The 24,341-nt window shown below is 41.2% G+C and overlaps 1 protein-coding gene across 12 annotated transcripts in view; it reads right to left on the bottom strand.

The window, feature by feature from the left end:
• Window positions 1-2,399: 2,399 nt before the first annotated feature.
• Window positions 2,400-24,341, bottom strand: part of sun1b (Sad1 and UNC84 domain containing 1b) — a 32,422-nt gene continuing 10,480 nt past the window's right edge. For 8 of the 12 annotated variants that reach the window (XM_069180855.1, XM_015359744.2, XM_069180851.1 and 5 more), the window contains 21 exons: window positions 22,059-22,241; window positions 21,441-21,631; window positions 20,348-20,374; window positions 19,736-19,945; window positions 18,332-18,454; window positions 17,448-17,528; window positions 16,209-16,316; window positions 14,727-14,825; window positions 13,256-13,349; window positions 12,738-12,796; window positions 11,942-12,108; window positions 11,140-11,400; window positions 10,681-10,773; window positions 10,296-10,339; window positions 9,963-10,101; window positions 8,384-8,638; window positions 7,719-7,803; window positions 6,600-6,715; window positions 5,891-6,058; window positions 4,475-4,567; window positions 2,400-3,839 (listed from right to left, as the gene is read on the bottom strand). In XM_069180855.1, coding sequence (XP_069036956.1) covers window positions 3,723-3,839; window positions 4,475-4,567; window positions 5,891-6,058; window positions 6,600-6,715; window positions 7,719-7,803; window positions 8,384-8,638; window positions 9,963-10,101; window positions 10,296-10,339; window positions 10,681-10,773; window positions 11,140-11,400; window positions 11,942-12,108; window positions 12,738-12,796; window positions 13,256-13,349; window positions 14,727-14,825; window positions 16,209-16,316; window positions 17,448-17,528; window positions 18,332-18,454; window positions 19,736-19,945; window positions 20,348-20,374; window positions 21,441-21,631; window positions 22,059-22,168 — 2,640 coding nt within the window. In that variant the 5' untranslated portion in view covers window positions 22,169-22,241 and the 3' untranslated portion in view covers window positions 2,400-3,722. The remainder of the gene's footprint in view (window positions 3,840-4,474; window positions 4,568-5,890; window positions 6,059-6,599; window positions 6,716-7,718; window positions 7,804-8,383; window positions 8,639-9,962; window positions 10,102-10,295; window positions 10,340-10,680; window positions 10,774-11,139; window positions 11,401-11,941; window positions 12,109-12,737; window positions 12,797-13,255; window positions 13,350-14,726; window positions 14,826-16,208; window positions 16,317-17,447; window positions 17,529-18,331; window positions 18,455-19,735; window positions 19,946-20,347; window positions 20,375-21,440; window positions 21,632-22,058; window positions 22,242-24,341) is intronic. The other 4 variants (XM_069180852.1, XM_069180853.1, XM_069180854.1 and 1 more) reach the window with 4 other exon arrangements.

Raw genomic sequence — 24,341 nt, 5'->3', positions numbered from 1 at the left:
CGACAAAACGGAACTGGCACACCCGGGCTTCCGTAGTGGGGAGTGAGGCTTGATACACGTGTAGGGTCAAAGTTAGGGAGGTGGGCGATAAATATTATCGACCAGTGTGAAGGTAGCGCTCTGCCCCTAGCAATTTCAAACCCATTTGCATTTTCGGTTTGGTACTTGAGCAACTAATGCTCACGTTAACTGAAGTCATTTTTTTTTTGCTCAACTGTTGAGCTGTACATAATGTTAAGACACTTCAAAACCCCAAAGAATTAAGCTATCGTGCATTTTTATGCAAAGACAACTATAATTTGTAATTGCACAACACTGCCCTAAACTAAGGGATTAGGGTTACTAACGGACTTTAGTGGACTTTCAATGTCTTTAAAGCATTATCAGCTTAAGGATATGAATAAGGAATAGAGTCGTATAGTTGCCGCGTAAATAGATCAATGACTTACCTCTGGCAATGAGCTCATTCCAACATAAAGAGACAGAAAAGACCTGCATGGATCGTATTGAGTCACAGTAGCAGTATTTGGCTTCTCGTAATTTAATACGAGTCTCACTAGTTTGTTACAAACCGCAATATTTATTAGCACAAAAGAAGGCCTTGTTATTGGCTTACTGGTATTAGCAGTCAGCAAAAGAGATTTGATTCTGTTCAAATGTTCATTTAGTACATTATGGTGTGCGAGAATTGGCATTGCATCTATTGCTTTTTCACACCGAGTAGGAATAGGATCCACAATATAGCCCTAAATATGAGATATTCCATGTCTTTCTCTGCAGGATGAAGCTTGCAGACAGGGCTGCTTTTTTATATCGTCACATACAGTATATTAAACACCTTTAACCTGTAACCCACTGGTGTATTAATAAAAAATTAAAACAGATAATTTAGAATTTACAATCCCTTGTTATGGCTTTTATCTGCGCCAATGGTCTTTTTTTCCATTCATTAAAGCCATCGCATTATTTATGGCTTTAAAAGGTCAGTTTATTCATAAGTTTTAGTTAAATTAAAGGGAAGACGTTAAGAACTGGCAGCTAAATCCACAGTACTGATTCAGAAGTACTGTGGTTTTGGGAGCATTTCATTTCAAAGCATCTGCTTTGATTTGTACAGAAAGCGCTCTACAAATCCGTCTATTTTTGAGCAAGACGTCCCCTCATTCAGTTTTTTAAGTAGCCACTAGGTGGAAGGAGAGAGTCTGTTTTTCTAAGACTGGCGACATTCCAGTCAGCAGTTATTTCTTCGGCGGAATCCAGCTCATAAACAAGTATGGGACCAGCTGGAGCCAGAAACATTTAAAACATCTGTTACAATTACGCCACTTTTTGTGCTCTTTGCAACTATCGTGCTTTTTGCATTCGGACATGGTGCCTGATCAAACTGTAGAACTTTAATGACCTTTAGAGAAATTTAAATTTAACATTTTAATTATTAAAATGTTATGAAAAGAGTAAATATGTCTTTTTGTGTTTAAAAAGTAAAAGTGTCTAAGGTATGCCCAAGGATTCCATTAACCAAAAGCTTTTGGGGTTTTGACGGTTTCAGGGCAGTGGCGATTTCTTCAGCATGAGGGTAATTTTCCATCATATATCCTTGTCCTGGAGGAGTGGCAGGCCATACCGCCAGAATTCAAGAGAAATCATCCCTTCAGCCAGTTTGCCCGTGGATGACGAGCACATGTGTGTATATGTACTGTACTTGATCATAGGGAAATCACCATCTTTGATGGGTGCCTTGATAGATACTCACATATGAACTTACAGAACACACCTGACGGATATTTTAAGTAATGTTAGCTATTGTTTCAATCATCTCATCTTACATAGGCAAAAGATTCACAAGTGGTGCTTTTGTTTTGGGTGTGATTTCGCCGGATTGATTGTGAATATACCATTGCCGCACCACATTCCAGAGGGGGGCTTGATTGTGAATATACCATTGCCGTACCACATTCCAGAGGGGGGCTCCCGAGTGGTCCGACTGGCTATAAGATTACAGCACTGCATCGTTAGAACATCAGAGGAGCCATCGTTCATTGGCCCGTGGTTCAGATCTCATGTCCTGCTCCAGCTAGACCTCTCCTGACCTGTCCTCACCTGCCCATGCTTTCAGGAAGAGCTGAAGAGGTTGAGTACACTTATGTGACAAGACATTGCTGTAACAGGGGCCATGTTGCTGATTATATTTTAAAGGCACACTATAGTACAGTACAATCTATTATAACATGATGCATGTTAAATCAGGGTGTACCAACCCATTTCTATTATTCCATCTATTAACCACATGCAGTTAGTTCCTAGTTCACAAAGCTGAACTCAATGGTTGATGTACAGTCTGCCGAGGATGAAAAAAATACCCTACAGTCACTTTAAAATATTACATGCATTAGCTCTCAAAAATTTAAATCCTTTATTTGAACATTTCCGTAGCTGTTTGTCCATGTTATAATAGCAAAGACAAATTTAAAAAAAGAAAATAAAACTGTCTCAAGACGATCCAAATAGATTGAAAAGCATTTACAAAAATACATTGCACAAAGTCCAATCTTTAACTCGTTATTTTTTTAAAAATAAATAGTGTTATTAACAGTTCCCATCCCTCTATAACCTGGCTTTGCTGGAGATATACAAGTGATGCATTTTAAAAATACAGTTTAGAATTTTATCCTGATGGGCCACTCTTAATAGAGGATGCCTATGTGTTTGGTTTTTCCTTTTTAAGATATTTCTACAAATTACAAGGACTTGTGCAATATACACTCTTATAACAAGTCAGGAGCGTGTCCTTCAACTTTTCCAGTAAAAAAAAAATAAAAATGACAGGGTATATCTTTTAAAGCAACACTGATATAGCAGACTTTAAAGACAAACTATTAACAATAAAACGTACAATTACATTCCTGCCCAGATGATGGATAACAGCCGGATCAACATTTTAACTATTCTGTCTTCGATATCAAATATCAACATTTGTGTACTGCCAGCTGGAGCAGGAAGTGTTGAGTTGTGGATGTTTCTTTCCCTCTAAGTTTTGAAAAATATTCTGCAGCTATTAGTGCATGAATAGCAAATAAACATCAGTAGTTTGTACAGCATGAACAGTGAGCTTGCCATTCAGGTATAATATTCTTGGGGAATTTCCTATTTGATCCCTAGCATAAAATGTTTTAATGCATTTTTGGGGAAAAAAAGCATCTCCAAATCCTTACTTTAAAAAAAAGTTATTATAGCAGAATAACCATTATAGAAAACTAAATAAAGGTTACATTTAGATCTGATGCCGTTTTCACCAAACCAGTTTGTTCATCCTTGCAACAGACAGAACAGCCAATCCAGTGTACACCAGATCTCACCAAGGGAGAGAGCTTTGCTATATTCCTTTACATCCATCCATCCATTATAAAACTTGAGGTTATTATCACTTCAAAAGCGTTGCCTTTTACGAGATAGGTATAGTGGTCAAGACCGTAATTTTTCCAGCTGTATACCCTTAGGCTGACCACACGTCAGCATTCAGTGCAGGCGTCAAGTGCCAGAAACGTAAGGAGGTCAAATTGTTCTGCAGATGTCAGATTTAGCTATTCCTCTTTTTTTAGAGTTTAGGAGGTGTAGCTTCACGTTGGCCCAGACATGTTCCTCCATGTCCGTAAATAGTCCCAAGTCTTCCACTATATACAAAATAAACCACTGTACATTTGGAGGAGAAAGTCCGAGATGACTCATTTCTTGTAGGGCTCTCCGTGTACTCTGAATCGATAGAGACAGGTGTACTCCGGATGACCCCAGTTGGAAAGCACTCTGACTTCTATGATCTGGTAGGCTTTGTCATTTTCCTCCTAAAAAAAAGAAATAGTTTTCAACAACACAAAAATACATACTGGCACTACTGCACATGTAGACACAGATTAAAATGGCTTCGATGCTTTGATGATCTACTTTATAACAAAGTTTAATTGAACCGATTAAACACAAGCCCTAAAACACTGCACACAAGCAGGCCAGACTGCTCTAGAACACAGTACGTCGGGAAAGGAGTGGCATGTTTCGGGGATGTCTAGCTCTGCATTCAGAATGTGCTCCTGGTTTTCTAATGCGACTCCAAGTTTACTAGTCAGAGCCGAGGGAAGTCGATCCTGGCTGGACATTTTGCACAGCTCAGAGGAGAATGAAGCAATGCATCCCAAAACCAGTTTTGAGTTCCCAGCCAAAGCGGGCATACTGACCACTGCACTATTCCTGTAAGCATATTCACAAACACAAGATAAACCTTTCAAGAAAAAAAAAAGAGATATTCAAAATAAGGGAAGCTTAATGGAACCGAAGGGACTGGGGGCTACATCGATGAAGATGTTTAGTCTGTGTGCCTCCTTTCTAGTAAGCCTTATTAAGGTCGGCCTCACAATTCAAGTTTGCTGTTTGAATTTGGAAGAATAATTCAAGACGTAAAAATTGATTTAGGTTGAAAACGTACGGTTACAGGAAAGGTCTGGAAGGACTCTCCATCTTCTTCATAAGTGTAACGTCCCAGAAGCTTTCCCTCTTCCTGGTATTCATCCTCTAGACCCTGGGACAAACCACAACACATGGAGACAAGACTGTTACTCTTCCCCAACACAAATGGACTTATCAGTTTGATTATTGGAGTAATTAAAGAACAGCCTTTCTAAAATGTATGTTACACATGCATTTTAGAAGAAGCCACTATCAGTTTTAGCCAATATGCTACACATTCCTTCCTTTTTACTGTAAGCCAAAGAGCCCACAACTCTTTTGATAAAGGATTGTCCTGGCTTTAACTATGAGCAACATCTAGTTATGATTCAACAATCAAAATGGCAAAATTATGGCAAACTTTTACCTATTTTTTTTTTCCAGTAGCTGAACATCTGACTCAATCACAAAATGTGACTTTTGTTCTAAAAGCAATTAAATGCAATAAATTATTTCAGAGGCGGTCCAATTCTTACACAGTTTAGAAATTGGAAAGATAGAATTTCCAACAAACTAGTGGACGTAATCTTGGTTTGACTAAGGTTTAGTTTTTCCTTTAAAACCTTCCCCTTATTCCACAAAAATTCAAGTCAAAGGGATACAGAATATTTTGACATTGCCAGCTTACTATATACTGAAAATCCAAGCCTTACAACAGCACATCCACTGTAGTGCACGTCTGTTGTGTAAAACGATCATGTGTAGTTATAAACAGCACACCATTAAAGGGGAACTGCAACTATTTTGATATTATATATCAGCATTGGATGAGTGCATTTCAAACCACAATAAAAGAAATGTTCAGAGTAAATTGGAGGTTTTACAAGTTACATCACAAAAACATTACATCAAATTACATCAGGAAATTTCCAGGCATGCGCAGCACCACGTTCTGTTCAGTACGAGGCAACAAAACTTCTGGTGACGTGTTGCAGCAAACCAGCAGGCTTGGGAGTACGTCTCTTTTAATCCAATAGAAATACTGCTCTCGACTGCCGACAAATACGACCTACCCGTCGTAGAAATATCTATTGCACGCCCTGTTTTTATTTTCTCCTGCACTGCACTACATTAGTCATTACAGAGACCATCGGGCAGGAAGGACTGCTTCACGTCACAATGCATGGGAACACAAATGCGGGTTTGCAACAACAACTGTCACAAAGTTCACAGTTGATTTTGGGCTTGATCCAAAATTCGTAAACTTTTTCTCCAACACCTCAATGCATTGATTTGGTTGCCGAGGTTTAATAACCAGTCTGGAGGTGGGGACTGCAGTTCCTCTTTAAGTCAGCAGGACTTTACAGAGCTCCGAACAAGGCCGATCGGTCTCCTGTAGCTGCACGCCGCCATGCAATCGAAGACATGGAGAAGCCAGGGAGCGTCGCCGACTTACATAGACGGTGAAATTGCGGGGGGCGCTGCTGATGTGGCCCGTGGGCGAGAGGGCCTTGGGGATGTGCTCCAGGGTGAAGGAGGAGGGGATGATGGTCAGGGAAAGACGAATGACCAGGTAGCCCTGCGAGCCCTTGAAAGCCCAGCAGTTCCCAGGGTAAACATCCGGCTGGAGGAGGGAGGCAGAATTATTTTTCAAGTGGCAGATGAGTAGAAAAGTATCATTCAAAATGACTCTCCCCACCTTGACCTTTCAAATGCTGTTACTTCTAAGATAAAAGGATTTATCATGGGATTGTAACCAACAACCGAGATCCACCACCTTTCAAAAAATAGATATACACATGCACTCAACAGAAGAGCACACGGGAAGCAAATTTTTATCATGCAAAAGAGTAATAAACATTACATCACCACCATTATTGCTCGCATAAAACCAGTCTTTTCCAAAATGCATTGGCTGGCATAACTGCAAAAAAAACTAAGAACTACAACAGGTGGCAAATGCAATTTCATATAAATACAAATTTAAATATACATTTTTACTTCTGAGAGACTAGAATCTCTACTTTGCTTTTTAAAGTGGACAAGGAGCTCTGACTCTAGATAGATAGATAATACTTCATTAGTCCCGTAGGGAAATTGATGAAATCTATGCTTACAGGATGCATCAAATATCGATTTCTCCGGGCTACAGTGTGCTGACTCACCTGTATGACGACCCGTGGAGACTGGGAGAAGTACCAGAGAGGGACCCCAAACAGGCTCATCAGGGCTGTCTTGGTCTCGTAGGTCTCGGAGCACCGGGTGCTGAGGATGCTGCCGCCTACCAAGAACATGGCAGTGATTAGCGTATCCGTGAGCCGAGTCCTCGCGCCCTGATCTCGAAGACGCGGGTGCGGGGCAGCAGGAAGAAACTAAAATACTCATTCGCCGGCAGCTGTCCATCCAGGTAAATCAATTCATTCTCTATTGTTTCACAAGTGATTATACATAAGTGGTTTATAAACTTGACGGTCATTAAATACAAAAAAAAAAATGTGGTACTTCCGAAGATTGTAGAGATACTGTGACTTTGTGTGTTACTTGTCAAAGTCCCTGTGAAATATCGACTGCCAATTTTCAAAGGAAGAGAATCTGCCCAAAGCCTGTGATCTAGATGAGCTGGAAGACTCACTGTGACGGTAGTGTAATGTTGGCACACCCATGCCGCTAGTGCTTTGTTAGTAAGACTCAGGCTTAGTATTAACATGGGAATGTTAAAGCTCTGTGCAATAATGGGAGTTGCTTGCATCTGAAGGTTTGTCTCAGCAAAGAAAGTTACTGCTCCGGAAGGTTGGACTTTTCCTTCCACAGTGTGCCGAGAACAGACTTATTTTGTGAGAATACACACATAATAATCAACACTCATATTACACTGGTGACAGTATGAATTTATCATCCTTCATGAAAACAGTAACTCCTAAAGCAGGACACCTACAGACAACTGGGGAATGTTCATCAGTATCATATCTGTTTTAGAACAGACAACAGTTTATTAGGGATACCATTTTCCATGTTTTAACACCACACATGTAATGGAGGAGCAAACAGGAATAGTTAGCAGGGACAGTCTCCACCAGGTGAATTAGAAATCCCAGCATCAATAATATCATAAAAGTTCAGAAGGCACACAAAACTGCTTAAAACAGGTCTTATTTTTTTCTCAATCTGCTGCAGAAACTAAATGCAGAATATGTGATATAAATTCTTGATCTTACCCACACTGTTCAGTGCTCTCGCCAGTTCTAAATCATGTGTAAAAAAAGCAAAAGTAGCAGCTACTGTACCTCCCGATTCTAATGCATAATCCACCAGGCCTGTTCGGTCTTGAGAGTAGAGCCTCAGTGCATTGTTCACGATTGCATGTACCTGCTGTGTGAAGAAACAAGAGCCAGTTGTGCTCAGTTTGAAGGTAGGCTGGGCAAGTAAATCCACTGAGAAGCAGGGTATGAGGGCGGAGAATAACACAATGCCATTTGAAACCGTTAAGATCAGTAAAGCACGTGGTCGCTAGATGGATTAATAGATTCATTCTGCCAAAACAAACAAGTCACAAAGTTAATTTAATTAAGCCTGTAAAAGATCATTCAAATTATTATATACATAGTACATCATTATTGTAATTGTGTATTATACATTTGGTTATCTTTTTCTATTGGATTCCCTTAAAATGGCCAACTGAAACACCTACAGGAACTTTCTACAATGTTTATTGCCTCTTTCTGGGAGCTGTCAGATTTTTTTTCCATACTTAACTGATGTGTTTTGATACGGTTTCATCAAATTCAGATCACTCTTTCCTTGTTGCCAGGCAGATATGTAACTCGCTTTGACGGGTAGTTCAACAAACGTTAAACCAGGAGACGAAATAATGAACGTACAAAATAAATCAGAAACCAGCTTTCCAGACAGGGAAACTGGATGTTTCACCTGGATGAGAAATGTCACCCACCTCCTCCGTTATTCCAGTGACGCCTGCGCCGTTGACAGCACTGGTCACCACCTGAGCAGTGGGCATCTGCTTGGTCTGGCTTGTGTAGCTGGTGATGTTCTTGAACACGCGCTGCTCCAGGGAAGCCAGCCGGCCCTGCAGGTCACCGTGCTGCACGTACTGCGAGGAAAGCCACTGCAGCAGGGACTCGGGCATCTGGGCCTCCCTGCTCCCGTAGATCAGCGTCTTCACGGCCTCCCTGACGCGCGCGTCCACCTTTCACACACATCAGGCCGTTACTCGCGCCTCATCACTACCGCACAACCTCCTCGCCGGCACGCGCCCACCCAAATATCGCTCACGAGGCTCTTCATGCTGAATTCTTAGCAAGCAGCTATGACAGGTTAAAAGCACGGGTTCACACGTTTCCATCCACCGTCCTGTACGATAAAGATCTCGCGACTGTGTCCTGTGAATAAGGTTTAAGGAGGATGCTGCCTGGTGATAAGAAATACCCAACAAAGCAGCAGCAGCCAAAATATGGCTCTTGGCTCACTCAACCATTCCCAGTAAAACACTGCGGACAAAGAAGAAACTAATGAACAAGAGTAAAAAAGTATAGACTATAAATCCTACCATAAATATGCGAGTGATTCACTTCCTCCTTGCAACTGTTTACATTTTATGCACATGCTTCTCTCTCTTGCATGACAAGTGACTTATTTAAAAGAATATAGCGAAAGTAATAGTCAAGACACATGAAAGAACAAGCAAGTATGATTCTATCTTCATGGGCAGAATGACAAAGTGCGTCTCCACAGTGCTGATGTTACAGTTCAGCTTGGCGTATTGGGTTTAAGAGGTAAATTTAACACTTGTAGATGAAAATAGGGTTTATAAAACAGATTTGAATCTTGTTTTGCACTCATTTTTCAGGGTAGCAACATGCTTCTGGCATTCATGTAAAACTGCCAACATGTTTACAGTAAGGAGGAGTGGTACTAAACAAACATATTTTGATCATACGTGGAAAAATGCTATCAAATATTTGCTTAATCACAGGTTAAAATGGTGTAGTTAACGTTTTCCTCCAACAAAATATAACAAAAGCCTCATTGCTATGTGGAGGCCTATTAAACACAGAAAGAACATAGTAAGCAGAAGTCACTAAACTTTCTGCAGTCATCTGCCCCAGACCTTCAAGCACTGAGTTCACCCTTAATTCACCCATTAAGATCGAACAGGACCACCATTTCCTTTTTACTGTACGGAAAAATCATTTTCAATAGATCTTCACTTAAACAACTTTCAAGGAATGCATCCCTTTCACAAATCAAGGAGTTGGTATAAATATCCACGTCCTCAATGGGTGGCTCACCAGACTCAACCAGTGTAAAAATGAAAATGGTGTTTGTTTTTGAATACAACAAACATTGCACACTATCATGCAGGTTTTCATCCTGTGTAGAAAATTGCTCAACGTAGGCAGACCCGCTTAATGATTAACACCTAATGAGCCAGGCACTGCCTGAAGGAAAATAACATCCTCTTGCTCAAGAGCACTCAGTTCACAGGGAGGCCGGCGTGTTGTGTCACTTACAGTGTCTTGGAGGGAGTCCAGAGCCTCGCACTTAGAATGGCAGGTCTTGACACCCAGCAAGTCCGCTTTTATTTGATTCAACTCCAGCTCCAATCGCTTCACTTCAGACAGAAGCAGGCTATGATCATCGCTCTCTTGACTGCAATAAGATTAGGCACATGGACATTCGAGTAAAAACAGGAACTCCGGGTGATTTTCCATTCTTAGTCATTGTGTTCCAGTCATGTCAGCCCACCTTTCACCATAGCACGACAAGCTGAATGTTTACTATACTGACATCACGGTAAACGAGGAAGTGGTGAGAAATAGCAGGAGTAAAGTCAAAAGACCTACCTTACGGCTGCTGGTGTGCTCGTTTCACGTTTTTGCCGAACCTCCTATAAATACAATGAATGCAATCATACTTAGCACAAGCTCCAACACCATAATGTGGTGCTTAAATCCAAGAAGCTTTTTCATGGAAATATTTTCAATTATAATTGAGATCTGTGAGTAACTCTTGTATTGTATTGTATTGTATGTATTGTACTATTAGTATATAATTCGTTACACTGTGGCTGTGTTGTGTGTGTTAAGCTGCTGTTGCACTGCAATTTCCCTCACGGGATCAATAAAGTATCTATCTATGTAAGCCAGCACAATTAACAGTAAATTTTACATTAAAATGTCTTGAAAGAACACAGTACAGTAATGCTACTGTAATCAGTCAGATCTGTACCTCTGTCTTGGCAGCAATAATTTGAAGTAGCCCCTCAAGGTCAGCAATACGAGACTCATGGCTCTGGTGCAAAGCCAAATATTCATTCCGATTCTGCATAAGGAAAAAAAACATGCAAATTACTCTCCATTGCTTGCCTTTAGAATGGACAGCACTCAGGTCCCCGTCATAATGAACCAGATGTACAAACATTAAATGGGAAACCATAACACACAACGCATTCAAAAACTGAAGTTTTAATTTGGTCATTAAAATGTGTTCAACACTGTCAGATTAATATAAAAGGAATGAAAACATTTCCCCCCCCACCAATGCAGCTGTGGACAAATTTGGGGAAGCCAGCTGTTTTTGATCTGACAAAAGAGAACGTGAAGAGGTTTTACCAAACAAGAGTCCACTATTCTATCTGAAGCATATAGAGGACCTTCTCATCAGTGATGCATCACCCCTCGAGGGTACCTGTTCCTTCTCCTCCCAGCTCTGCTGGAGATCCTGCTTCAGGATGCTCATCCGCTGGTCAAAGAGGTTGGTGATCCGCGTGGACGCGCCCTCCTCGTCACGGGCGCGCGCCAGCTGCTCCTGCAGTTTGCCGTAGAGGCCCAGGAGCTGGCGATGGCGCTCGTCGTACTGCTGGCTGGTCTTCTGGCAGCTGTCCGACAGCAGGGCCAGCCGCTTCTCCAGGCTGATCACGCGCTCAAGATCAAAAACGCCAGAAACGCTCTGCACAACAAACAAAGGCAAAAGGCACAGTGGGTTTCAGCTGCTCGATGGAGCATAATGTACACGATAAGTAATTTCTGGTGTGGGTTACACTGCCAAAGAACTCAACAAACGCCCTGTGTAATTAACAATGCAGAAAAATAATGTTGTGAATTAGCTATCGGCAATAGTTTGGTCACCATGAAATGATTAAATGTGAAAGTAGACAGGTCTTCAATGTACTAATCTGTATTACTATATCTAATTTGCCACTTACTGTAAAATACAACACCTTGCTGTTACTCAATGCCTTTTTTTATGCATTGACTCTTCGGCTAACATTGTTAAATGCAGTTTTTGTTTAAATGATACATCTGTAAGCAGGGAAGTGAATATACTGAAACTGTGCATGCACTTATTAAACAGGCTGAGTATCCCTCACAATCTGTAGGCCATAAATGTACCTGTCCAAGAACAGAGGACTGGTAAACCAATACAAGCGCGACGGCACTGTTCAATAAAAGCTCCATGAAAGGCAAGTGTTAAAGAACCATCTCCTTGCCTCTGAAGATGGGTGAAGATGAGCCTCTGCTTGGTCTTGCTGCTCTGTAGCGACCTGATCCAACGCCGATGAAGGCGTCGGAGTGACGTCGCTTTCAACCTGCCTGTCTGACGAGCTCAGGCCAGGCAAGCTGAGCAACAAGCCAGACGGGCTCCAATACCACAGACCTGTGGTGAAAAGACACATGATCTTCCACTCATGCCCAAAGATATGACGGCCTCCCCAATGCAATCTCTGGGAAATGACTAAATTCTCAACTAGAGAACAACATCCTACTACTAAATCCTATTACAATTTAGGTCTACTTGGACACAGACTTGCAATCGAACCGGATGAAAAGTGCCAGGGCTATCAAGTCCCGATGTGGAGTTTCTCTTATCAGCCGTAATTGGTAGCTTTCATTTTCAGAGTGTACAGCAGCAGCCATGATGTGAAAACCAGTTAATTTATTCTCATGTTACAAGGACACGTCTTTGAAGCCTCAATTAACTTGTTTCAAAGATGCCAGAAGTCATCTCCTAGTGTAAAGTGATTTTGTAATGGCCTGAAGGAAATCTGGTCATTCGGTTGCCCTGCTGTCTGGCGGTTGTATAAAATGACAAACTTGACAAGCATGATCACAGTTGGGTATTCCTGCCAAAATATTTGCACACTTTACAGTTAAATGTAATTATTCAGATAGTGCTTTAGATTGCATTAAAAATATTCAATATAACTTCTAAGTTAATATGTATCAATAATTAGGTACTGGTCAATTCAACAGCAGATTCTCTAATGTTAACCTGTAAATACTTACCAAGTAAAAGCAAGAAAGGAATCAAAAGCAGCAGGAGTTTCAACAGTTTAGGGAGGCATCTGGAACAGAAAATGTAAAAAAAAAAGGTTCTGTGGTTTCAAACTTTGACATTTGGGGTGAATGGGCTCTATGCTGTATAATTTTACACTGTAACAGCAGGATCTGGCACAGTGAATCACAGAACTGTACCTTGTCTAGGTTTTCGGGTGCGCCCCTGCATGGAAAATAACTGTTACAACAATTAAAGAGAAGGGCAAAAAGGATAACATACTTCAAGGCTGATTCAATTGCCTGCCAAGAAATCTTTACTCTTCATTGCCAATACAGCTACAAGAACAAGAAGACGGTGCCGAAGCATTTCAGCTGTGAATATCTTTTCAGAACCACATTTAAACATGGATGGGATGGGCGGGGGAGACCCAAATTCTATACAGAAGTTCTATACAAAAGTCAAAGACTTGAAAATCCCATTCGAGCAGAAAATTCTCCCAGTAAAGAACATGAGAACAACAGCTCACCTTGTTAGGATAAACACATTTAAGAGCGACATAAGTGTAACAAGGTGATACCATCCAGTCCCTAACCACCAGAACGCTCCTGTTGCTGCTCTGCCTGCAGTGGAAGGGAGAAAAAAAAACGGTTGTTAGAGTCCTTTGGAGAGGAAATTCGAAGATCTGATCCAGGAGAGATGCATGCAGATCCTCAGGGATATTTGGTCTCACATGAAACACCAGCAGTAAGGCAGGAGAAGGGAAAGAAAAGAGCTTGTCAAAGCCAAAGCAAAGAGTCTGCAACAGAGCCAAAGAAATCCAGCTGTTCAAGTGTCTTAACCAAGAACGTACTACAGCGAACCCTCAGTTTACCAGACTGCACTTTAATGGACAAAACCTGCTAAAGGGAAATCCTGTAAAATGGAAAATACCATTCCCCACAACGCCAACGAATAAAGTAAAAACTATATGGGTTGGAAATTCACGAGTATCAGCAGTACCCTACAAGGGTAGGTCAATTTCTTACGATGCATGTTTGTGTTTTGTATTCTTTAGTGAATTTTATACAGTATTATTTACAATTCCTGAAATAGTTTGTATAATAATCTACAAAATAATACCATATTGATCTTCAGTTGTAAAAAAAAAGTCAAAAGACCCAGAAATCGGTTATACAGAAAATATTTTTCATATAATAGTGTTTTGGGCTAAAAAAAGTCCTTTGTTTCTTAATGGACTTTCAGCAATAACAGACACCTCTTCCCCCTGTTAGGCAGTTAAAGTGCGGGTCTCCTGTACATAATGAGCGCCTGCTGCATTGAGTGGAGCATAAATCAGGTGTGGATCAGTCAAAGCCTTGTATCGCGTTGGAGTTGTCTATATAAGGGACTGCTCTCAAAGAGGATTCACGGCACAAAAAATAATACCAGAATTATATGGCAACTTAAACTCTCCCTGACAGTGCAACCTTCAATAGCTTTATACTGTATGGTGCAAGCTTTCCACTGGGTAGATGAAAGCAGCTTTCAGCTGACCTGTCTAGAATTTGCTTTTGGTGCATTAGGTTCTGATGTTTTCTTTACCTTAATCTGAATAATGCAGATTACATACAAGGAGACATCTGTCATCCATAAACAGAGGACCAAGATAAATACAGCCTGAAAATGGAGACGGAAAGGACTAACTTTTTAACGCCGGTTAATTAAACACCTCAGAAAATCAGAAAACCTTCAGCAACGGGGCCTGACAGGAAGACAGGCCAAGTGACACAAATAACTTTAACACAATACAGACAAAGGTACAAGGCGGTGCTGGCCAATCATGGCACAGGTCAGCCGAGATCCCCAAGCACTGCCCATTATTAATTTCACACAGAGACGCGCTGCCGTTAGTGGAAAGAGCTTACATTCTAAAAAGCATCCGCACAAACCACCCGCATTAGCCGACAGAAGGAAAGAGGTCATGCAGCTGTTAAAACATCAAGAACTAGAAGAATAACCTGGAGACACAACGGCCAACCACAGAAAAGACCACAGCTTCTTGGTAACAAACCAGCCAGCAGAGGCAACTGTCCGTACTGCTTGAAACAAATAGTAGCCTACAAACAATAAATAATGAAAAAAATAATTAAAAAGCAAACACTGGCGTTGATGAACATTAAGTCTTAAATTGAACAAGCACCTGTCTTTCTTACTTGTTAACCTCTGCATCTGCTGGTTATAACACCAACTTAATCTGAGGTTCGCACTGCACACTGGTTCAATTACAAGGGTGATTCCATACAGAACAGCCACTTATAATCACCCATGTACAGTGCTTCTCATTTTTTTTTTAATTAATATTAACATCTAATCTCTTTTGAAAACATCCACTGATCACAAACTTCAAACTATAGCCAATCATGTTTCTCATAATAAATCAAATCTCCTTTCAATAGTTTTAATGATATCAAACCAACATTGAAACGAACAGCTACAGCAGTTAAGGTGCTGGTTTGCACAGTTTATTATAGCCATGCCACATGCGTGACTTCATTAGCGTCTCCTCAGTGAGTACTGGAGCACTCTGGCTGCCATCGCATCATCCAGGTGGGGCTTCATATTGGTGGTGGAGGGGAGTCCCCATTACCAGTAAACCTTTTGAGTAGAGTGTCTAGAAAAGTGCTATATAAGCGTTAGGAATTAAGTAGTCAGCATAGCTGAATATTACAAACTTTAATTTAGAAAATCAGTGGAAATTTGGAAATACAAATTGTATTCTGCTTATTGCAGAACTTGCCGATTTCACGGATGGAATAACATGACATCTATCCACATGTATTATATTAACTCGGGCATTTGTTTCTTGGTCATGGACAAAACGGGAAATTAACATTTAACATTGAACTTTCAACTTAAAGCTGAATGAACTGGTTTGATTTACAGAGATGATCTCAGTCGATGACAAGCAAGAACACCATGAAATAAAATTATAACCAGAAGATGCAGACCATACGAAGCTGGATAACCTATTTTCAGACAAAACAGAGGAGAACATGTCAAAGAAACTCCAAGACACTGCAGTAGACATCAAATGCAGTCCTGGCTCAAATTTTCAGTCAATTACAAAATAGTAAGGGGAAGGGGTTAACTTTCTTCTTTTATGAAATGTATTGCAATAAGAAAAAAAGATTACACCTGCTATAAGCTTTCTAACTAATATGCTAAAGTAAAAAGCATAGCTACAGTATGTACAGTACTAGTCATTTTCAATAACGTAGATTTTTACAATTATTTTTCTTCAAAAAGCATAAAAACAAAAAAGTAAATACTTGACATTCAGTGCTAAATTTAAGTCGTGCATGTTTTCTCTACCAAGAAGAGGAGAATAAACTTAAGACCCCTCACACTGTACAATAGCTGAACTAATCATGTATAAGGATCTGGTGCAGGGCAATGGACACCGCGGCCGTGAGGGAGGACGACAGAAGAGGTGAATCAACCTGTATAAGCAACGATGTGCCATAAGGTCCGTGTGGCGGTGCTAAATCTTGAAGACCGCGTGTGGACTGTTTGTGTCTCAAGGTGCTTCTTCCCTTTACAGTCGTCACCTGTTGGTGGTGGTAACATTGTAAAAAATCACGCGTGCAGTGGAGCTGAAAAACATTATCTTCTAGGCTGCAGTGCTCTCAATCCAGGTCATGTATATGGCGGATGAAAATAAAAATTCACATCAATTATGCAGTTGATCTGAGTGCACACTCATTTTCTCCCACGTCATCAGCATGACAGATCAAGCAGTTTTACAGGTGTGTACAAGTGCAGGTTTCCAGCCGATTCAGTGTCTGCAGATGTACAGATAAAGCTGTGTGACTTGCACTCGTCTTTGCACAAACTGCAAAAGCCCTGTAAAGGGCAAATTTGCTGGTTGTTCTAAGACAAAACACCATAACTTCACCGATTCACACAAATGACAGTACAGCCTGAAGCCACAATTGCTTCATATGTTAACAGGCTGGTAGTGTAATTTTGACAAGCTGTACTAATACGTGGGCACTGATGGATATTTTGTACCTTTCTCTATTCCTGTAAATATAATTATAAATACATATAAATATATAATAAAATGTAATTATGACATTTTGAATTAACTGCTGTTAACCTAAAAACACAAAAGGTTATTTGCCTGTAGTGAGATAAGTGATGTGGCATGTGATAACTCTCACTCCAGAAATCAAGGAATATAAATGGACAGAAATAAAACTATGTCATAAGAATACTATTACTGTTAATATCACATTAAACCATAAGTGATCAACGAATAGAAAAAAAAAGCCTTTAATGAACAGGTCAAGTCCACTCTCATAACTTTCTCCCACTCAGATGTAAAAACCATGCCCGTTAAAGAAACCAGGATCTCACATGGGCAACGATATCAAACATCTTGAACAAGATCTGTAGCTTCCACCTCCTGGGCAACAGGAAATATTTCAGATTAAAAGAATAACATTTCACAGTACAATTTCACTCCCTGAAGATGACATTCAGCACTTCAATAATTTAGCCGAGTTCAGACAAGTGCCCTTCCTCTCTGAAGCAGTCCACATGACCAGCCCACTGAATCAGGATGGAGAATCCTTCTCACAACACTCAAACTCAACAGTCGCAGACTGGCAATCCCTCGTCTCTCGTGGCCGATTACAATGACAGCGAGGGCGATGTACCAAGAGAGCAGTACTTACACAAAGACCCATTTAAATTTAGCCGTCCGTCCCCAGTCATCAAATCTTTGACGTTCATGCTTCCGCAAAAGCTTGAATGGGCTGCAACAGAAAAATCAGAATTATGCTTTTGCTCCCCTGTCCCTCCAGCCCCAGCGAATGAGCGCAAGTCGGAAAGCAAATTATTTGCATGTAGCCAGGGCGACAGCATCAAAGGGTGAGCCCATTTGCTTACTAGTAAAACGAGAAGTTACTGAATAAGCCCAGGAAAGGGATTACTCATACCCATGGAGAAAGGGGTAGCAAATCCAGCAGGGCAGCACTCAAGTGTCGCCTCAGCTGAGATCTTTTGGGGTTGTGCTGGGAGGGATGATGATTGAGCTTCTTATGGGTGTTAGGGCAGATTGTAAAGATATGATGCACCTCGTAAGGCCTCGAAACTCCAAAATTTGAATAAACGTTGAGGCCAAAAGGGATTTCCGCCACCAATTTGCAGCACAATGCTCTATCACAGGAAGAGTACTGAGAGTAAGCACTATACTAACCCTCCCACTGCACAGGAAAAGAATTACAATTCACTAAGGTGAACCTGTTTCTACTGCAATGTGATCTAACAGGGCAGAGTGGCAAAAACGAATTGTAAATTTTACTTAAAATGATCCATTTTTGCTACTGGATGTCTGGAAATGCAAAAGTAATGGAAGAGTCAGAAAATAAGAAAATGTTTCCAACAGGTGCAGCCTCTTCGGAATAAAACCCAGTGACATGCAAGCATGGCCCCTTCAACTTGCCCAGATGAACAGCTCAAGAGAGTGCAAGAGAGTGCTCTGCTTCATTCCACAGACAGCAGAGTGAAGGTCACCAGCGAAGCAAGAAAGGTCAGGTATACACTTTGTAACAGATACCTTTCCCTTCATAACCGATCTTCAAGAGAATGTTTTGAAATAGCAGCATGACTGCAGAAAATACAGATGCTGCAGCACGCCTGCTGGTACGGAGGCATTTATCTCTGATCGAATGAAGAATACCTATTGGGAGACCAAATCATTGAGGTGTTAAAGTACAGTATTCAACAATACAAATAAAAGGCCCATTAGGTGTCTGAGTTTAATTTCTATGCTTACAATTAGTGTCACTTATAAAGGCCATGTATTCTATATTCCTGCAAGAGAAACTGGCAACTCAAAATATCCACTGGAGCAAGAGCTTTAGAAGTTGAATCCCAAAACTGTATTTTGGATATTTTTCTTTTTGTTGACATGTCCACTGCAGTCATGCTAATGTGGCTCTGCAGTAGCAGCTGGACAAGGGGCTCACACTGCTCTGGCACTATACTGCTCTGCCTCACCATTACTGTGAAAGCAGGAGGCCCATGAGCAGAAAGGGAAAAGATTAAAAAGACCAGACGTGCCCGTGTTTGACTACCATGGACACATATAAGTGACAGCACAGCGGTCACTGCATCAAAGGGAAATAGAAAAATCTTCAAGTGTTTGTAAGATCTAGCAATGTGCATTTAAAGCAACCAGGAGACAAAAACAAACACTTTCTTAGTTGTAATACAATGACTCTAAAAGCAAGAATATTTAAAGCTGTGGGCTCCAGCCCCTGTGCAACTCTCATATGCTAAACACCTATATAAAATATCTTAGCCTCACATTATATTTATATTGTAGATCATCTAAAACAAAGTCAATAAATAGACGCTATTGTGTGGGAAAGTATTAAAAAACTGGCATTCACTAAACAAAGCAATTAAATAAGACAGTCTACAATTAGTAACCACCTAAAAATAGAAATAAGGGATATGATTTTTAATTGCTACACTTTTAACCAAAACGGCTCAGAGTAAAAGCACCAAAAATAACTGCTGTTCAGCTGTGTCACGACTCCTGCATCTTCCACACTCTTCTTAACCTCTCGTTAACACGTCTTCCTCATTTTCCCATGACAAGATAAACATTTACATTTAGTTAAAAGAACATTCAGTGCAATGAAATGTCTTTTGTTCACCCATTTATCATTCCTTCTATTTTGCCTTTGGTATTTTCCATGTTGCCACCAAAATGACAAAACCCTTATTGAAGAAAACGGTTCAACCTATCAAACGCCGTTTCATCAAATTTACACTTACTCTAGGAATACGACAGGCACAAAATTTCAGCGCCGCCAAAACACCATAATCTGTGACCATTTTTGAAAGACATTACAATGAGTTTTGTCAAAGCTGTGTGAAGACGTGGGGGTCAATAGTTACACGTCCCACAACCCAACAGCGCCAAACGTCCAGGTGTGGCGGGGGTCCTGACCTGACTTGTGCCTTTTGGTCTTGTCGTAGCTGTAGACGGTGGAGGAGGGGGTGGGGGAGTGGGAGTGCGAGGAGGACGAGTAGGTTGTCAGAGCGTCTTTCCTCTGAGACAGTATGCTGCAGTCGTTGCAGATGTAGCCATTCGCCATGCTGGTCTGGGTTTCTGCGGTGTTGAGGTCTCCATTTCCCTGAACTACAGTCGTATCTCCACCTAAGAGGAAAAAAAAACGCACTGAAAAACAGCTCTGAAAAAATTTCAGTTAAAAAAAAAATATTCAACAATATTCAAAGCCAATTTCCCTCATTCTCCAGCTACCCTCTATGCCCATCAGTTATCGACCACACAAGGACTGACTGCAACTATGCTCTCCTATGTGCTACCAAGTACACGCTCAGTCCACAGTTATTACATCTCATTGCTCAAGTGTATTCATACTTTCCAATGCAGGACGTTCCCTGCTTTTTACTTTTGCTTCACCGTTTTAAATGCGTCACCTGTCAAGAGGTTTGTGAAACCACTCTAGCCTTGCACACAATCTTGCAGTTACAGCAGGGTTTGAGGTGGAGTGCAGAGTGAAGCAAGCAAGCAAAAATGTATAACTGCAGAACTCACCTTTAAGGTCTCTATCTTCATCCAGACCTGTTAAAACAAAAGGCAAATTCTTGCAGTGATACTGCACAGATATGAAATGAAGCATGAACTACAGAAGAATCCTAATTAACTGCTGTTCACTCAACAAGACCCAGATTTTAGTGTATTATACAAAAAGGCACCCTGAACTGAAGTACCCCTAAAAACAAGAGTAGTACACCACCTCTTAGTTTAGAACTGGCTCTTCTTTCTCTCTCTTTCTTTAGATTTAAGGTTGGACCATTGCAGCACACTCAATCAATTTTAAAAACAATGGTTACTTTTTCAGTCTATGAAAAATGAATCGCTAGAAGAGGGGTGAAAATATGCATTTTTGTTTAAAGATCACATCAGCTTGATGGAACCAGACCTACTGAGGCAGGAAAAGATGAGCAGCTGAAGAACAGCCTTTACAACATCTGAAGTAAATTATGCATGAAGATAAGAGTACAGACTATTCCGGTAGCCATTATAATTTAAAGTATGACAGAGTCCCTAAATAAATGCAGACTGCAACTTGAAATGAGAAGAGGGGACAGAGGAATTTAAGAGATTTTAACACTGTTGTATATAAATTATACTTTGTGTGTTACAGCTAAAATAAAATGCAGAAACAATCTGATGCACAGGAAATGCAAACAGGATGCCCAAGTGCAAAACGGTGAGATTTTTAATTCAATGGATGAGACTACAGTACAACATTAAAACAAGAAGAATGTTCATCAGTTCATCTTTTTAGACAGACCCAATTCATACAATTATTTATTTATATATAAGCATCATTAATTATTGCTGTTCTTTTGAAAATGCAATACTTTCATTTACAAACAACACACAGCAGTCTCTATAAAGGTCAGACAGGAGGAAATCTGAGGTTGATAGCTCAGTATTAGTGGACCAGTAGGCGGCACTCTTCCCTTAGGAGAGGACCTCCCTACCAGTGGTCCATAAGCAACAGCAACACTATAAATTATTGAATCCTGCAGGTGAAGAATAAAAATGGAGATCATTAAATATCCTATGTTGGTATTTGTAAAATGAAGCGTGCCGATTTTAATGTAACACTAACACCTACCCCAAAAGCTGTCCACTAATGTCTTCTCTTGTATGGAGGACTCATCTAACAGCGTGGACATCAGGGACACGTCACTGGCACAGCTGTGGAAGCTGTTCTGGCCGAGGATGAGGGAACTGTCCGACTGAGTCTTGGAAGGAGTCTGTTGTGAAGTCAGTGCAGTCTGCTTGTGGGATGTTCTGTTTAGAGTCCTAGACACACACAAAGAGAATGTAGAATGGTTGACTGTTTATTGGCAATTACCTGGTTAGCACTCGGATCATTCGGGTCGCGGGACCAGTGCCGTGCCAGTCGTTACGAGCGCAGCCCTGCAGCGAACGGACCAAGCCTGCCCGAGGTGCTGCTCACAGCACATCTGTCTGCTGGGCCAGTGGTCACCTGGCTGGCAAGTGACTCCTCTCACAGCCAACTAGCTAACGAGTCACTGCGACCCGGCACTGCTTTGAATAAACAATGCGTCACTTTGGAGTAATTCCACACGATGTCCAACCAGTCGTTTCCAATGATCTTAAGCACCGGAACGTTCCATTTCAGAGCAATGACTACAGAAGTGCCACCAGGGGAAAAAAAAACAAACTGTTTTCTCAGCACAACGGCGGTGCCAAGGGAAACACTCGCCTGTAGGCTCTGCCGCCCCCACTGTAGGACACTTTGCTGCGGCTGGAGTCCAGGAAGCCATCGTCCGAGAAGTGCCCCGTGGTTGCCAGGCGCAAGCTCCGCCGGGACATCCTGGGGGAGTCGAAGACCGGCTCGAGCTTGTGCTGGCTCTCAAAGTCGAGCGCTGCAGAAGAGTAGCTGGAGCTGCAGAATATGAAGGCAATGTACCGCTTTAAGGGCTTAAGGGTCTGGGTTATTAGGTGCTCAGGGTTCGAGGCAAAGACAAACGCAAAATAGAGTGAATTAAAAGACATACTTAAAGATAATGGACACAGATGTTTGCTTGACGGCAATGAGTGACAGTGTCCTTGTGTAACCAAAATAAATTTTTCACATTTACACGCTGTAAATTCCTATTTTACACAGAAAGGGACCGATTCCATGGTTGTAAACGCATTGCCATATCTCATCACTGCAGGCACTATCAAGCACGTCACACCTGTAGAAATCTTAAAGAAAACACCCTCAGGTAGGACAGCACAGGCAGACACATACCTAGGAGAAATTCAGATTGTAACTGGAGCCGAAATTAACATTGCAAAGAAATATGTTGTAGGCCAGCCACAAGTTACTAGCTTTGCTGCCCTTCTTTATCTTTTCCTATTTAGTGGCCAGGATCATAGATTTGCATGGTTTCCATCACACCAGCTAAATTAACCTTTCCCCTTTTTTTGGCCCATGATGATTATACTGTAGATCACAAAGACATTTTAAGATGAGCATCACACGAGAGGCTCAAGAGAGGAGATTGCATGAGCCAAGCAGAAGAGCAGTGATTTTAAGGTTGTTTCTGTGATCTTAGTCTGCACTTTAGGTGCAAACCAAAAGAATCCTTGCTAGCAAACGGGATTCTTCGTTGTGCTGAAACTGTATGTACTGAATATCAAATAAATGTACATGCTTCACTGTAGCAAAAATAAGCAAGATGAGTGATGTGGGTGTAAAGAAAAAAAAATCGGCCCCAGAAACACCCCACGCTAGAGAGCTTCATCAAAGCAAAAGGAAGGCGATTCAGAGCCTACACAAGAAACAAACCCTGAACAATCGCAGTGCAACAACGTGAAGCAGATATTCATTCTCTCTGCTCTTCTAAAGGCTTTAAGAAAACACATTTTCAAATGAAGCCAAAGATCTGCCTGCTTTTCTGACAAAAAAAGCTTTTAAGTTGTTAATTATGCCAGGACACTAAGGATTACTAGTTTTGCCACCTTTATAATAAATAAAAATGCAGACATTCACAGAACACCGTCCTACCATGTACAACCAGAACACCAACATAAACATCAACAACTTCAATACTCATCACCAACAGTTTGAAACATTTCTAATGCATTTTACATGCTATGCTTTCTTATTAGCAAATTCCTTCTATTTCAATGGGCTAAACTATATTCACAGTAATTTACATTTCTACAAAGGATATTACATACTGTTATACCAACATTTGTAGTTAACATTTATTGATAATCATTCAAGATTGTTTAGTTACCCATCACACATTAAGAATATTACAGTGAGCTTATATAAAGAGTATCCTAAAGTCAACTGCATTGGTATGAGCATATGAAATTAAAACTAATTTGACAACCCTCTTAGAAACCTAGACAGAATTTCATGTAGGCCTAAACACTATATGCCCTGCTAGAAAGTGGAAAGAAAGAAAACCTGCCACTTTGCAAATTACCAGCAAATGCTTTGTTTTCAATTTGACATTGTTAATTCTCCCAAGATTTGGTTCAGTACAAAAAACTGAACTCAAACAGAACGCACTTTCAAACACTAGCCATCCAGTCTTATTTAACAAAACTGGAAGCTGGTTCTTGCACAGTTTGGCAAAACCGCACCATCGCAAGACTCACCTGGATGTAGTCCCACAGCAAGAGAAAGACGCAGCAACTCGCATGCACAAGGGCGTTTACCGCGAACTCGCTTGGCGCCACGCTGCCCCAGTACGGCCCACTGCTCACAGAAGCAATGAAACAGCCTCTTCAGTGTGAAGAAACAGCTGTGGCAAAGGTCTGTGAAGCGTGCTCCACGTGTCCGCGCACAGCAGCTACACCCCGTGCGCCGCCCGCCGCCCACAAGTCACCCTGCCAGACGACCCAGCGCTCAATGGCCCATTGTGTGCCTCCCAGGAGCTGCCCCCCACTCGGCACGCGCATCTGTCTCCCTCAAACCCTGCCGCGCCAAGCAGCTGCGCCCCCCGGGACAGGCGAGAACTTCCCCCTCGCCACGAGAGGCAAG

The sequence above is a fragment of the Lepisosteus oculatus genome, chromosome 19 (genome assembly GCF_040954835.1).
Source record: "Lepisosteus oculatus isolate fLepOcu1 chromosome 19, fLepOcu1.hap2, whole genome shotgun sequence".
Lineage (NCBI taxonomy): Eukaryota > Metazoa > Chordata > Actinopteri > Semionotiformes > Lepisosteidae > Lepisosteus > Lepisosteus oculatus.
The sequence above is the reverse complement of the archived record's forward strand: the minus strand, read 5'-3'. Positions and strand labels throughout refer to the sequence as shown.